Source organism: Alligator mississippiensis, chromosome 9, assembly GCF_030867095.1.
Source record: "Alligator mississippiensis isolate rAllMis1 chromosome 9, rAllMis1, whole genome shotgun sequence".
Lineage (NCBI taxonomy): Eukaryota > Metazoa > Chordata > Crocodylia > Alligatoridae > Alligator > Alligator mississippiensis.
The window spans coordinates 40,917,593-40,933,941 of NC_081832.1; the positions used below are offsets into that span (position 1 = coordinate 40,917,593).

The 16,349-nt window shown below is 48.8% G+C and overlaps 1 protein-coding gene across 2 annotated transcripts in view; it reads left to right on the plus strand.

Moving 5' to 3' along the window:
* Positions 1 to 16,349, plus strand: part of DIAPH1 (diaphanous related formin 1) — a 68,500-nt gene that overhangs the window by 18,805 nt on the left and 33,346 nt on the right. Inside the window, exon 2 of one of the 2 annotated variants that reach the window (XM_059733339.1) lies at positions 15,997 to 16,023. The exons of the other annotated variant lie outside the window; for it this stretch is intronic. Coding sequence (XP_059589322.1) covers positions 15,997 to 16,023 — 27 coding nt within the window. The remainder of the gene's footprint in view (positions 1 to 15,996; positions 16,024 to 16,349) is intronic. 2 annotated transcript variants of the gene reach the window in all.

Genomic DNA, 16,349 nt, shown 5'->3' on the forward strand with positions numbered 1-16,349 from the left:
TGCTGATGCTGACACCACTGCTTCTTCCTGCTTCGGCGCTGAGCGCTATAACAAAACGTGCTCAGTGCTAAGTGAAACCAGGTAGGTATTTTAAATTAGTGCTGTAACAAAACTCTGCCAAGTGAAACCGCATTAAGCAGGGGTTGCCTGTACCTTAATGTCTGTGCTGCATAAAACTCATTTTGAACATAACACTTTCTGCTATACAATGTACTTAGGAGGGGGATGGGCACTCAAAGCTTCCGCAAGAGTTAAAATGAAGTAGCAGTGACATTGCCATGAGAATAATAATTTCCTCCTCTACTTGTTTGTAACATCCTTCACTCACTCCTACACATTTCTGGTCATCTCTTGTGTCTCATTCAGCAGCATCTTCACTTCTAGAAAGTTTGTCTTGTTCTGAAATCTTTCTCTTTAATCCATTATATTTGCAATCAGATCTCCTGCTCCACATTGCTGGCTTTGTGTTTCTGTGACAGCATGGCTTTCAAGTCAGTAGTAAAGCCTGTGGTTTCTGTCCCTAAATTAGCTAGAATTTTACAAACAAACCTCTGAGGATAACCACTGGGAATTTTGTTGATGGAAATCGTTGCCCATCTAGAAGTCCTGTGAATACTGTAATTGGTCTCTTGAGCCTAGAAACGTGGTAGACCACTGTTGATATATATGACAAGGTTCTGTTGTAAGGGTTCCATATTTATCCACAGCAGAAGTGCTGCTGCTGATGTAAACTTCATTGCTTTATCTTACCATTGAGCCTTAAGTAAATGGATTGCATACGTGAGTGAATGTGAGGAGGCAGGTGTTGGTGGGAAATGTGCATGAGCTAATCAGTCTGGTAGTTTTCAACAAAAAAGATATATAGCTGATGGTCAGTTAGCATCAGCCTTGGTGGTAGTATTGTGCTATAAATATCTATGGATAATTCTGCTGGGAGTGGGATTGAAACAGTGCATTTCATACAGGACCCAGAATGCACGTTAGAAAACGCCTAAACTTTTGATCACCACTGTCCTTTTGGATTTGAGGCTAAAGGTGGGATGTTTTGCACCCTGCTTGAAATTATTTCAGGATCTCAGTAGCTTGGATTGGTGTACAAACTGCTGACTTTTGAGTGGGCTGTAATCATGCTGTAAAGTTGCTATTCCATTCAGACCCCACTAGTGTTGCAGAAACTGCTGTTTTCCACTTAATGAGTTTCATGAGGTAGATGTTGGTGTTTGGCTTTTGTTAGAAACTTACTCTGCTGCTGCAGTTTGTTTGGTTAGTTCTAGATCTGTGAGTTACATTTGTTTCCTGTAGTTAAAACCACAAAGTGTTGGAGTGCCTGTTTTTAGTCAGATATGCAATATCAGGGTAAGCAGCAGCTGTGTCACTCCTCCGAGGCAGTGTCTTTCTTAGTGTGAGTAGTGGCCAGGCTCTAAAAAATGTATCAGATTAAAAAAAAAAAAAAAAAAAAGACAAGCGTTCAGGATGATGGGGGACAGCAGGGTGGAACTGCTCTTGAGGTAGGGTTGGTGTCCAGCTGAAAAAACCAGTACCATCCCACCCTCTGTCCCCCCGTCCCCTACCCCCCTTTCAGCTGCAGTGGACTAGGCTTGACCACACCAGGAAGTTTACTGCTTGTAATTGTACCAGAAGCATGACACTGAGAAGAGTCCTGACAGACTTAAAACTGCCCATGGGGTTTTACACCATATTCCTCAAGCAGACAAGTGTCTTGTTAATTTCATGATAGTGCAAGTGCTGAAAATCCTTGGAGACTTTGCAGCTGTCTCTCTTAGGGCTCAGGGAGACATTGTAGCCTGTGTTCACATTAACTTTAGAAGCTCCCTTCGCGAAAGTAGGGGATAGAAAATTTAATCTTAAAAAAGCTTAAATTCTGTTTTGATCAATTGCTTTGGCTAGGGATGTTCAACCTCTACCCCAGGGGCAGGCAATTATTTGGGGTGGAGGGCCGCTTACCCAGTTTTGGCAAGCTGTCCAGGGCCGCATGGGTAGCCCGGCCCCTTGACAGGTGCCCTGCCCCCTGGTCACCATCTTGGGACCAATGTCCCAATGTCTTGGGGCCAGCAGTGGTGGGGCCCAGAGCAGGGTGCAGGCTGGCAGGGGTCTGTGGAGCCAGACTGGGCTGCACCAGTAGGGAGAGGGGGGTGCTGGCCCGGCTCCGTAGAGCCCCTGCCAGCCAGGACCCTGTACCCTGCCACCCTGCTCTGGGCCCTGCTGGCGCTGGCTCTGGGACACCGATGTGGGTGCTGTGTTCCCACGCCCGCTCACTCCCAGTGCCCCCCAGCCCTGCGGTACAGGCGGGGGGCAGTGCACAGCCCCGGCCCCCTGCTTCCCAGCAGGGAACGAACTGGTACGGAGCACGGGGAAAAGTGGCCCCTCACCTGCCCAGTGGCCGGTGCTCCCTGCTGCAGCCACTTGCAGCCCGCAGGGCTGTCCTGAGCAGGCACAGGCAGCGCCACGTGAGTTGCAAGTGGCTGCAGTGCAGGGTGCCAGTCACCGGGTGGGCAAGGGGCCACTTTTCTCCCACATGCTCAGCACCAGCTTGTAACCCACCCCCACTGCCAGCCTGGGTCCCGCACCGGCACTGGGCTTGCCCATCAGGGCTGCACACAGCGGCAGCAGCTGCAGCCCCCCCACTTGCTGCACCGGGCAGCGTTTGCTGCTGCTGTCCACCTGGAACTTGCGCGCTGGGCAGTCCAGAGGCGGCAGCAGCAGCCTCACTGCAGCCTACTGCGGTGCGAGCTCCGGGTGGGAAGCAGCAGCAAACACTGCCCAGCATGGTAAGTGGGGAGGCCATAGCTGCTGCTGCCAGGGTGCAGCCCTGACAGGTGAGCCCGAAGCCAGTACGGGGCCCAGGCTGGCAGCGGGGGCAGGTTACAAGCTGGCGCTGAGTGCGGGGGAACAGCAGCCCCTTGCCCGCCCCATGCCTGATGCCCATGCTGCAGCTACTCGCAGCCCACCTGGGGCTGCCTGTGCCTGCTCAGGACAGCCCCGTGTGAGCTGCAAGCAGCTGCAGCAGGGAGCACCAGCCACCCGGGGGGGGGGGGGGGGGGGGGGGGTGCGCTTTTTGCTGTGCTCTGCATCAGCTCCTTCCCTGCCCCTCCCCCCTCCCTTACGTGAGGTTCCAGCGCGTGCAGCCACATGGTCTCAGGCCAGAAGCCCCTCCTGAGCCTTCTGGCTGGGGGGGGGGGCGGGTCCTGCTGTTGCAGGAGCCTGCTGAGGATTCCCCTGGGTCCTACTGCCCCTGGTTCCTGTCACTTTTGACAGGCACCAAGGACAGATAAATTTTAATTTTTCAGAATGTTTTTAGGGGCCCTGCGGACTGGAACCAGCCTGCTGGTCATATTTTGCCCACCCCTGTTCTACCCTGTGGGCCAGATTTGGTCTGAAAAGCCATGTCATCCTGTCTATGGGGCTCCCTAAGGATCTGGAAATTTGGCATCCAGGGGGGCCGTGGCAGCAATAATTGCCGTTCCCCTGCTGCTAGATTTCCATAATCATGGGGAGTCTTGCAGGCTGGATAATGTGGCCCAGCAAACCAGATCACAGCAGCATATGGCCAGATACAGACACGCAGGATTAGGACAGTGCATGGCTGGATTAGGCCAATATGGGATGGGAGCAGTACACAGCCAGATCAGGCCAGTGTGGGATGATGCCCACAGAATGAACTCCAGGAACTTGACCCCTGGTGGGATGTAGCCTGCAGACCAGTCCTTTGCCATTGATCTAGGCTGTGGAATTGGAAGGCCAAGTACAAATAGGGCTAGGGTAAAGCACGAGGAATCATGGGACCAGACACTACTTATTACATAAGAGAAAAGAGAAGAAAGAGTAAGGGAGAATCTCAGTTGTAAATTATCTTTGAAAAAAGCTTCTCAAGTAAAGCTGCTTTGCAGCTTTTTTTTAGACATGGTTAATTCATCAGCAGCCTAAGTTCAGCTCATAAATCAAAACAGCACTGTCATCTTTTTTTTTTTAACTAGACAAGATTTTGGAAAGCAAAGTCTTCATCCAGGTCTCCTGAAAATGACTTATAGTTCTAATTATTCTTCAGTAATCATTTAGTTTACTCTAGTTTATTGGGGACGGAACTTGGAAGAATAAGGTTGGAGGCTTGTTGGAAGAGCTTGGAAATTTCAGGGAGTTCCTATCCACAACAAGTTTTGTGTTGATTGTTGTTCACCGAAGGTATTTTTTCTTTCTTTCTTTCTTTCTTGCTGCTAGAGTAGTCAGGGGAGCTGGGTGCGTTTCCTTCCTGCCTTGGGTTTGATGCTTGCATGCAGAAACATTGACGAGCCAACAGTTGCAAGAGTTTCCTGTGTTACAGGTCCAGGGTGTGTCACCACTTGCACGCGCTATTTGGCAAGAAGGGGAGTACCAGGTTGCTCATAGTCTCATGTTGCTATAGATTCCAGTAAACAGCACTCCTTAGTTACCGCTTGGTTACCGTGACAAACTGTAAACAGCATTCCTTAGTTACTGGATAAAGGAAGTGTGTGTGTGTGTGTGTGTGTGTGTCCTGACCAACACTCCTCTTACCCTCCCCCAAAGAGAGTTACCCCAGTGTCTGGGACTTGCAAACATTTAGGTGTGTATTGGCTCAGACTTTTTTGTTCCTTCAAAATCCACATGCATCTTGCCACTTACCGAAAACTGTAATTGTCACTGTGAAATCTGACATTGGCACCATGGTACTACCACAATGAAAATAATCTAGGAATTACGTACATTTCTGATGTCCTTGTGCCTTTTTTGGAAAAGGGGATCTGATCATTCTTTGTGTGCTTGTCCATATTGTACTCTCAGTTGGTGTGAAACCCATGGCCTTCATATCAGAATCTTTTGGACAGAATTGTCTGTTGAGACCCCATCAATTGATTGTATCTGGCCTGTGGCTGCCCCCATAGTACTCTGCATGGGGCAAAGCCCCTCCTGCTGCTGCCTGGGGCAGTCTGCACCACACTGCTGCCCACTCCCACCAGCAGCCCTGGCCAACATGCACAGCTTCCCTGTGGAGCTGCTCCTGGTATGGCTGCAGCCACCAGGGTACTGCAGTGTTCATCCCCACCCCCCACCCAACCAGTGGCCCTTCTGCTCTGGCTAGCATGCACAGCTTCCCAGCAGGGCTGCTGCTGCTACTGCTACAGAGGTACTGCTTGGCTCCGCCTTCCTCCAGCTCCTCCTCCTCTTCCTGCTGCACCAGTTCAGGCATCAGGTAGCATAGTGAAGTGATAGTGGCCATGGGGATGCCCAGCCAGGTGGGGGGAAGCTGCAGCCGAGCAGCTCCTGCCTCACTGTGCAGGGCTTCAGCTCCTGCCTGTCTTCAATTCTGTCAGCCACCCTCAGCTGGCTGCTCATCGTGCCATGCAGCTGAGGGGATAGAAGGTGGCCTGGAGCTTGAGCCCTGTGCGCTGGGGTAGGAGGCTCCTGGCTGTAGTTTTCCCATTGCCTGGCTGGGCATCTGCTGCCCAGCACATGTCCCCATAGCTTTCCCATGTTACCTGCTCCCTGGAGTGGTACAGTAGGAAGGGGAGGAGGAGCTGCTGGAGGCAGAGGGGAGCCAAGCAGTACCTGGGTGGCTGTAGCAGCAACCCTGCTGGGAAGTTGTGCATGCCAGCCAGAACTATCAGCAGGCAAGGGCTGTCCCAGGAGACAGATACCCAGCACTACTCAAAAAAACCCATAGATCAGGACAAAAATTATTCTTTGAAATAAAATTAAAATATGTTCTAGTAGATGTTTGATTTTTTTTTTTTTTAGTTTATGATTTGTTTTTATCTATAATTTGTTATAATTATATCTTCTGAAAAATTTTACATGTGTGGCCCTCAACAGCTCACCAAAACTCAATAAATGGCCCTCCAGCCAAAATAATTGCCCACCCCTGAGGTAAAGGCACAATGGGATCTAATACATGATCCATACAATCGCACCTTCTGCCACGCCAAACGTTGTGGGCACTGTGTGCATTAACTCACTAGCACCAGGCTGAATCTGTGCTTCCGTCTTTTGGATTGTGGAGTGGTTGCCTTCAGGACTCATGTCCAAATAAACTTGTCCAATTGAAGTGAGGTTTTTTTTTCACAGCTTGATTTCCCTGATACATTGCAGCCAGCAGATCACTGTCATCTTGCATCTCAGACCTCCGCTAACTGTTTGTGAAAAGATCTGTGAAAGAACCGCAGATGTTCCTGTCCCTGCTTTCTACCGGTTTCTCGTATTTAAAAAAAAAAACAAACTGTAACCCAAGCATGCACTCTTGCATTTTTTTTTCTGGTATCTGGCCTGTGATACAGATTCTATCATCCCTGTAAGAAAATTACCCTTATTTGGGTTTGACAGTGCCTGCCAGTCTATTTTCAGGAATCTTCTAATAACTAGAAAGATTTCAAAAGAAGAACTTAACATAGCCCTTCCTGTTGGATTTTGTCTTTCTGGTAAGAAAAAGGAGGCTCTTTCAGTTAACCTTCCTGAGCTGTAGGAAATGTTGATCTGTTTTTTGGAGACTTCAGAGCTCATGCTCTGTCTGAGTGGTTTTTGCAAAAGCAAGTGCAAAGATATATAGAAACTACTTCTAAATGCAATAGTGAAGTTCTTAGTCATTCACTAAAGCTGCCTCTTCCTTGGTTGATCAGTCATCAAAAATTGGTGGCTAAGATTTAGAAGCAAGGTTATTTGTAGCCTAGCTGTGTTGTCAAAAGCAGTAAGATTGCATATTGCTACTGTCTTTGCCTTATGCTCTAGCCCAGGGGTACCCAATATGTGGTGTGGGTACCACCAGTGGTATGCAGACAACCTGTCAGTGGTGTGCGTCAACAGGTTTATTATAATTACTTTTATATGACAAAAATTTGCTGGTGGTCCTTAAGGTTGAACTAGCTAATTGCTCGTCTAGAATGATGGTTTTCAGGGAGTGTTTACATGGTTGCCCCCCACTCGCCCTTCAGGGCCAGCCATGTAAAGACTCCCTCCTCTGGCATGGAGGCTCCCTCCCCACACCTGCCTCCTCCCATCTCCTGCTGGCTGTTGGGGGCGGGGGGGTGGAGGGACGCTGCTCCCCCACCCCCCGCTTCCCTCCTTTCATTCCTTCCTCCTGCCCGGCCCTGACAATAGCCACCACCATGACCCCCCCCCCATACCCACCTGGGCCTGTGCAGCCTCCCTCCCTCCTTGCCAAAAGCGTTATAGACAGACAGACTAAGCTCTTTATTACATTTGAATATACATACATATATACACATGCACACATATATACACACGTGTGTGTGTGTACATAAAAATTTAAAAAATGCTTCTTGCCGCTAAAAAACAGTGTTCTCCCTAGCTGTTAAATGATATGCAACAGTTCAAAGCAGGGATGCTCAACCTATGGCCTGCAGACCAAATGTGGCCCATAGAGTCATCACATCTGGCCTATAGGACTCTCCACAGGTCATAAAATTTGTCAGCTGAGGAGTGGTGGCCATTAATATGGCCATGTTCCCTTCTGCCAAATTCCCAAACCCAAGTCCCATGCACTCTGTCAGAGCCAGGCTGCACATCTTCCTCCCCCTCACCTCTTCCCCTTCCCCAAGGCTGGGCCATGCCTTCTTCCATCCCATGGACCCAGGCCATTCCCATTTTCCCCTGGGGACTAGGTTAGGGTTTGGCCACACTCCCTTCTCCCCAGGGGCCAGACCGTGCCCCCTTTCCCCTGGAAGACCTGGCTGGGGCCAGGCTATGCGGCCTTCCTCTTTCATGGCCAGGCCATTCCCCCCTTTCCCCACCCCCACCACAGGTTTGGGTTGGCGTGGAGTAATGCCCCTTTCTCCTCTGCTCCCCCAATCCCTGTGGGGTTGGATTAAGATCCCTCCCCGTCCCCCCCCCCCCACGGCCCCACCCCTGTGGGGCAAGGTCATGTCCTTCCCTGCTCCCATCTGTGGGGCGAGGTGAAGCCCCCTTCAACCCTCTGCAGGGCTGTGTTCAGGCCAGGCTGCCCCATTGCTTGGCCAGATGGTGGCTGCCTGTTGGCCCCCAGCGCTGGATTGGTCCCACCATCCAGCCTGTGGTTAGACCAGGTACTGCCTATCTGGCCCATGGGGGGTGGAAAAAGTTAAGAACCGGTGGTTTAAAGCGCATTGTACTCAGTGGAACTGTAGTTATAAAATTATGGCTGAAATTTTGTTTCATAAAGTTATGAAATTTTGGCTGAAATATTCCACTCTTCTCGTATAAGTGTACTATGGTATCTTTCAGTGCTGGAAATGCAGTATGTAATTGTAGAAATCGTGAAGTTTTTCAGGTATCCTCCATACCAGTTAGGACTAATGGAGGTTCCCCCCATGTTCCCACTCAGCTGCTTGGATAATTAGCTCTCTGGAGATTGGGGGTTACAGATAGGGACAGTTAAAAGGCCTCACCTCCTTATACTTTAGCAGCAGGTTCTATATGCTAGAATGTGGGTATATTTCTATGGTAAAGTTATCCTAGGCTTTTGATCCAGATTGTGTGGCTTAGGTATTTAGCTCTAACTCCAACTCATCAAGGGGTTGTATCTATGACCAATATTCTTTCTTTGGTAGCAGTTTCTGTGCCTTTTTTTGGAAAAAACTTCCCTTCAAACTCTTCTCTGCATTCTATATCCCTGCTTCATTTGATGCCACTGAACGTGACTGCTTTTCTCTGCTGTCTGTTCTTCTTACAGTATCAGGGCTATAGGGAAGAGCACTGTCTGGTAGTCATAGATGAGCATGAAGATACAGAGAACAGATCTTGCCAGGAAAAGATTTGTTTTGCAAGGCTGAAAAACTGTCTACATTAGAGTAGAAGGTAATGAAGTATTAACAGGAGATGGGAAGGGAAAGAAAAAGTGATGGGCAGAAGGTAATATTTGGAAGTTTCATCTTCTTTATTTTCTTATTCTGGAAGAGTACAAGGGGGTACCTTTTACTCTCTTCTTCCTCTACCCCAAAAAGCCCTGTCTAGTGTTTTCAAAATAACAGCACATCAATATTGTTTATTTATTAGGTTACATGCTCTAACAGCATGGTACTTTCCAGTACAATCCTGAAGCAGAGTGCAGCATTGAGGGAAGATGCTGTCTCTGGGACTTCACACAGCAGTGCTTCCTGCATGACCCTTGGGTTTCCATGAAGTTCTCCTAGTCTAGTACTGATTTGGCTCAACTCTGGGACCTTATAAGTTGAGCAGAATGCCTCAGAAGCTCTAGTGTTTAAGTGCTGGAAAGTCATTCCAATTCCCTCCTGTTCCATCCTCTCTAGTCTTTGTCACATGTGAACCATGAATTGAAAATGTAAAGGGTTCCAAAAAGGGTGTTGTTGTCATTAATTATATTGTTGGTGCCATCTACTTTCAGGACTCTGGCTGTATTTGAGTGTTTAATTCCTGTGTTCTACATGTTCGGGGCCTTTGGGATTGTTCATCGGCTATTAAAGTAGGAACTTAGTAAAGAGATGGGAAGTTTATTTACTAGAAGTGCTAGTTGTTTAATATCTTGAAGCTTAATACATGGTGTGGGCTTACTCTTTTGTTAAAGGAAATGTAAATCTCCCTTGAATGGGACTCTGTTCTCTAAGTGGATAATGCTCTGAGGCATGGGAGCCGGAGTTACTGTTTGTAGTATGTCCTCGGTTGCCCCTTTGTGGGTAGCTGTAGGATAAGCAGGCTGTTGGTATTAGATCTGCAGCCCCTAGGAGCTTTGGGACTGAAACTGTCTGAGCTGTTTCCAGGGGTCATGGCATGCTTAAGGTGCATGTCTGGCCCTCACTTACAAGACTGCATGTTTGGGTCTGGAAATAACTTTGTATAGCCAGATATGTAACTATTATATCTCCTTGCACTGGGCCAAGGAGCAGCATAGCATTTGGGGTCTTCTTTATTGTTTCCACTACTGTTTCTGAAGGAAAAATTTTTAAGGCCCCCCACATGTTTGAAGGACTCCAGAGGAAGGAAACAGAAGTAGAGCATTGATACCTCTGACCTAGTGCATGCCCCAAAGTCATCTAGCCTACAGGGCCAGATGAAAAGTGTAGGGCCAGTCCATAGGCTGGATCAGACCTAGCTCCACATGGTACTTACTAAACCTGGAACATGTGGCATTCATTTGAGACCCACAGGCAACACTGCAGGTCGGATCATAAGGCTCCACAGGTCAGCCTGACTAGACAAAGCTTTGGCTGGGATAATCTAGTTGGAGATGGTCCTGCTTAGAGCAGGGGGTTGGACTAGATGATCTCCTGAGGTCCCTTCCCGCCCTGACTTCCAATGGTTCTGTGATCTTTGATACCCCTGCACTAGATTAATAGGAGTGGAGAGGAGCGGGATAGAAATGTCAGTGTAACCAGACTGGCAGGTTTTAGCTTTGATCTGATTTCTTTTGCAGCCTTTCAGAGATTGATGTACCAGCCTTCACACTGACTTCTACATTTTGTTTTTTCATTTATTATTTAGGTGGAGTTGTGCAGTGAGAGTTGTTCTAATAGAAAATCCTTTCCTAAATCGCCAGTGCTCTATGGATGTAAATGGATGGAGTGCTGGCTCTTCCTTTAGTAAGAGGCAGACTAGCCAGTGATGTAGCTACAGTTATTGATTTATTTTATTTTATTTTTTTGTCTTCATAATTTATGTTGAACCTTTTACAGGCAGAATAGGGGGCACAGTCCTTCCCCAAAGAGCTTACATTAAATATTGAGAAGTACATAAGGAAGGTGGCAGGAAAATTAGTTGTGTATCCTCTTGTATGACAGTAAGACCTTGGGAAGAAAAACCTGCAGCATCCTTACAGGCTCAGCAGTGCTACGCTGGCTAGCACTACGGACGAAAGGGACTTGGGGGGGTCATGATTGACCAGAAGATGAACATAAGCCTGCAATGTGATACTGTGGCTAGTAAAGCAAGCAAAACGCTTACTTGCATCCATAGATGTTTCTCAGGTAAATCCCAGAATGTCATCCTCCCATTGTACTTTACCTTGGTGAGGCTGCAGCTGGAGTACTGCGTCCAATTTTGGGCTCCACAATTCAAATAGGATGTGAAGCAGCTTGAAAGAGTGCAAAGGAGAGCCACGCGCATGACCAGAGGTCAAGAAAGCAGACCTTATGAAGAGAAGTTGAGAGCCATGGGACTCTTCAGCCTGCAAAAGCACAGGCTCAGGGGTGATCTGGTGGCCACCTATAAGTTTATCAGGGGTGCTTACCAGGATCTGGGGGAACGTCTGTTCACCAGAGCACCCCAAGGGATGTCAAGGTTGAACGGTCACAAACTCCTCTAAGACCGTTTCAGGCTGGACATAAGGAAGAACTTCTTTACTGTCCGACTCCCAAGGTTTGGAATAGACTGCCGCTGGAGGTAGTTCAAGCACCTACTCTGGACGCCTTCAAAAGATATCTGGATGTTTTTCTTTCTGGGATCCTATGATTTCTGCTGACTTCCTGCCCCTGGGGCAGGGGGCTGGACTCGATAATCTTCTAAGATCCCTTCCAGCCCTAATGTCTATGAAAGACTTTTACTTCTCTTCTGTTTTGTTATGGATAGGAGCGTTAAGTTTTTGAAGTCTTGCTTAAGAATGTTATTGGGAGGAGCTATCAGTCAATTATGCTTCCTTAAAAGTTGGATATCGGTATCGGCCCCCAAAATCTCTATTGGTGCACCCCTAATATTATATAAAACTAGCAAATTGCCTGTCAAGAATGACGGGGGGAGGAGGAGGGGCAGGCAGGGATGGAGCCCTGCATCCGCCTTCCCCCTGCCACTCTGTGTGCAGCTGCACTCCCTCCCCACTGCGTGGGTGAAGCATCCGGCCCGTGCTCCACCACCCCTGCCCCACTCTGCGTCTGCCTGCCTGCCCTCCCCACTCTCCTCCCTCCCTGCCTGCTGGCTCCCTGTCCCTGGCTGGCTGTTATGGGCAGTGTCAGGGCTGGGTGGGTGGGTGGGAGGAAGCACTGCCACCGTGATTCACCCCTTAGCCCTCGGGGGGGGGGGGGGAGGTACCCCTGCTTCTCAGGGGAGGAGGCAGAGGTGGGTGGTGGGGAGGGAGCTGCTGCTGCTGCTCGGGCAGGGAGGCATGGGGAAGCCCTGCTGCTCAGCTGGTCAGGCAGTCTAAGCCAGAGAGAAAGGAGATCCTGGCTGCCTGGCTCCTAGCAGAACAGCAGAGCTGGGGCAAGCAACTTAGAGCTTGGGAGTAGGGCAGGCCTGAGAACAGGGGCAGGTGAGCCCGTAGCCTAGAGGCAGGCCTAGGAATATGGGTGAGCCTGTAGCCCATAGAGGGGCAGAGCCTGGGGCTGAGGGGCCTAAAGAGAGGGCAGGATGTCAGCAGGGCCTAGAGAGGGGTCAAAGACTGAGTTGGGGTTGGTAGCCCTGTGGGCAGGTGTGTCAGCAGGGCCAGAGAGTCCAGAGATCTGGAGCAGCAAGAGGGACAAGTGTCAGCAGGGCCAAGGGATCCCAAAGATTTCAACTGGCCTAGGATTGGGGCCAGAGTCTAAGGTTGTGGGGGGAAGGCAAAATACATCCCACAAGCCAAATCCAGCCCACCAAATGATTGGATCCAGCCTGTGGGGGGCACCTACCAATTGATTGGATCAGGCTCTTGGCTGCCCCCATGGTGCTTCACTTGAGGTAGCTAGTGCTGTACTCCTATTTGCACCTGCTGGCCCCAGTCTCAACCAGCGGGATTGCTTCCAGAGCAGCTGCAGTTACTCGGGTGCTGCTCAGCTCCTGTCGCCTATAGCGGTGGCTTCTCTTCCTGCTCCTGTTGTGCCACTGGGTGGGAAGGAAGTTTCAGCTGGGCCAGCTCCATCCCCAGAGTGCAGGGCTCCAGCTACCGGTTGCTGTCTCTCTACTCTGTCTGCCAGCCCACAGCAGCTTTTCAAAACTCTGATGTGGCCATTGGGCCCAAATAATTGTTCACCCCTGGTCTAAGAAGACCAAAGCTAAAGGACTACAGCCATAGACCAAGGGGGCCAAAGAGGCCATAAACCAGGAGGGACGAGGACTGGGTTGGGAGCTCTTTTCCCAGGAAGGGCATGTATGTCATCTGTGAGGCACGGGAACAGGTATTGGGGAGGATGGAGCCCACATAACTGGTCCATAAGGTAGTGACTGTGGACACCTGTGGTCATGAGGAGAAGACCAGGTTTGGGAATCCCTGGGGCAGTTTCCCTTGTATCAAGGTATAACTGGCAAGTAAAGTGGAGATTGCCCAAGGAGAGTCACAGGATGGCAAGGGCTGAATGGCCACTCCTGGGACCAGCACTTGCTCACACCTAGCTATAGTTAAATACTTTCAACAGTCAGTGCTTTCCCACAGTGTGCTTGACTTACTCACAGCGCAGTTGCTGAGTGGAACTCCATGGAGCTGCTGAAAAGTGCGTTGATATGCACATGCTGTGGTGGATCAGTAGTGGTAGCTGCTGCCTGCCACCAGAACTTCCAGCAATACTATCACAGAAGTTCCAGTTGCAGAGGCAAGTCCATTCGGACAGGGCCCTAGCCAGACTCCAGCTGTGATTTCTCTGACTCCCTGCTCTGTGATTGTTCTATGCGCTGTAATCCAATTAATTTCCGTGTGCAGGTGAACAGGACAGCAAGCAGCAGCTAGGGGCAGAGTGATGTAAAACAAGATAATAGGTACATGATTACAGCAGAATGGGGTTATTCTTTGGTGAAAAAGTAGAATGCCAGATACTTCACCAGAGTTCAGTCTGCCCTGACTGAGATGTAAGAGGTAGTGTTCATACCTCTTCACACTGTATTTTTTTAGACTGCAAAAGCTTTAATTGATTATACTTGGTTTTTATTTCAACTTCAAACAGTTTCATTTTTACATGAAAGATGAGATTGTGGAGCACAATTTAGCACTGAAGGGTGAGTTTCACAGGACAGACATTTGGAATAATGCAGCTGCAGATACCGTGAGCCTGTGTTATCAGAGGAGTTTTTGTCTTGGTTCTCTTAGGGTTGTGCAATCTTGAAAACTCTTGGAGAAGAGTGATCCATCCCCAAGGCAGATTAGGGGCTTAAATCGTATGATAAATTGGAGTTGGCATCCTAGGTACGGGGTACTGAACTATATAGCACATCTGATTCTGTGTGTAAATCCCTAGTATGTGGGATTGCTATTGGAAGGAGCAGAGAAGGCCCCCATCTACGTTCTCTGGAGTGGTCTTAAAATATATTTCTTACGGACCTAGTCTGCATTGATTAAGTTTGTGCCACTGTCTTCCTGCCCTTAGAGCAGCTACAGGTCTTCAGTTCATCTCTGCATTGTCTATTTCTGCCCTCTGCTGGAATGTCTGGATTATAACAAATTATAGAGACATGGCTTCTATGTGTAGAAAAAGTAACTGGCAAATAAGTAATGAATTTAGGATTCAATCAGTCCTATTCTGGAAGTTTGGGGCTGGAGGTAGCATCCTGCTATGGATTGTCATGAGGCAATGTGTGCAATACAAGAACACAAGTACAATTGGAGTACTGTGTGCAATTCTGGGCGCCGCAATTCAAGAGGGATGCGGATAACCTGGAGAGGGTCCAGAGAAGGGCCACTCGTATGGTTAAGGGCCTGCAGACCAAGCCCTACGAGGAGAGACTAGAGAAACTGGACGTTTTCAGCCACCGCAAGAGAAGGTTGAGAGGCGACCTTGTGGCTGCCTGTAAGTTCATCACGGGGGCACAGAAGGGAATTGGTGAGTATTTATTCACCAAGGCACCCCCGGGGGTTACAAGAAATAATGGCCACAAGCTAGCAGAGAGCAGATTTAGATTGGACATTAGGAAGAACTTCTTCACAGTTCGAGTGGCCAAGGTCTGGAACGGGCTCCCAAGGGAGGTGGTGCTCTCACCTACCCTGGGGGTCTTCAAGAGGAGGTTAGATAAGCATCTAGCTGGGGTCATCTAGACCCAGCACTCTTTCCTGCCTATGCAGGGGGTCGGACTCAATGATCTATTGAGGTCCCTTTCGGCCCTAACGTCTATGAATCTATGCTTCTAAAGGATATACAGTGTGACATATTCCTTTATCTTATCTGTCCCAGATGACTGACAAAGGACCATAGGTATTGAAGTTTATTTCTACCTTTTTTTTGGATGTCAGTCTGGTGTACTTGCCTGTTTAACATTCCTGATCATCTGTGCCCATTAACAGAAGCTCAGACACTTCCCTGAAACCAGCAGTTGTCTGTTCTGGAAAATCAAGATCCAAAATCCATGCTACTGTATCCACCTGAGACGGGAATACTTGAGTCCAGTGAGACCTTTGAAAGTATAGCTTTACAACAAAGCTGTGGAGATGCAGAGCCGTGTGGTTGTTAGTGCCATGACTGAATTTTAAGGCTTGATCACCTCTTCAGGGACAGGCAGGGTCTTCTGGTTGTGGGGCAGGGCTAGATGGGCCTTGCTGCTGGATCCTGCTGCCAGCTTCCCTTGGGTCCTACTGCTTCTGGCTCCTGTCATCTTTGACAGGCAGCCAGGAGCAAATAAATATTTAATTTTCTAATTTTTCTAGGGGCCCCGTGGGCTAGATATAATGGCCTGGCAGGCCAAATCTGGCCCCTGGGCCGTATTTTGCCCAATCCTGTTCCAAGGGCTGGGTCTATGGGGTAGGATTGCTTCTGATTTTCCCCTAAGGGCCATGCTTTTTATCATTGCGTATCATTAGGAAGGATTTGACTATATGATGACACAATTATTTTGAGGTGAGCAAAAAGAAAGCTAACAGCTCTAGCTCTCATCTCTTAAACCTGTAGAGTTTCTGTATGTCTGCCTGGTGGCTTAATTCTTCCTCCTTCCCCACCCTGCCACCACCATTTTAGCATTCAGGATCTGGCAATTTGGCTTTGTCCTCCTGTGTTCGTTCTGAAAAGACACGGACCAATCTGGATTATTACTGCCCATTACCTCTCTTTGTCCCCTTCACCTCCTTTTGTATTTAGAGTGTTTCTTAAGTCACTGATTGTTTCTCCCCTTCTCCCTCCTCTTTCTGTCTCACAGACTTTGAAGCGACTCATGGCAGATGAGGTAAGGATGGTTGCTTTCTTTTGCGTATACCTTTTTTCGCCTGCTGTAACTTTCTTGCACCTGGCTGTTTCCTCAATAGTTTATCCAGTGTCCCATGCATGCTGTGCCCCTAGACTCTGTTCTGTTCCTTACTAAGCAGCCCTAATTCTTGCTGGTGCAAGCCTGCTGCATGCATGTTGTTTCTTATGGGAGGCACCTGTAAGATTCTCTACCTTTGCTTTTCAAATATAGATTGTCATAGTCCCAGCTCTGTCCTCCCAAGCATTGGTATAGTTAATGGTAAAAGCATAACTAGCAACTCTTGTACCCTGGGCAAAACCGTTTGG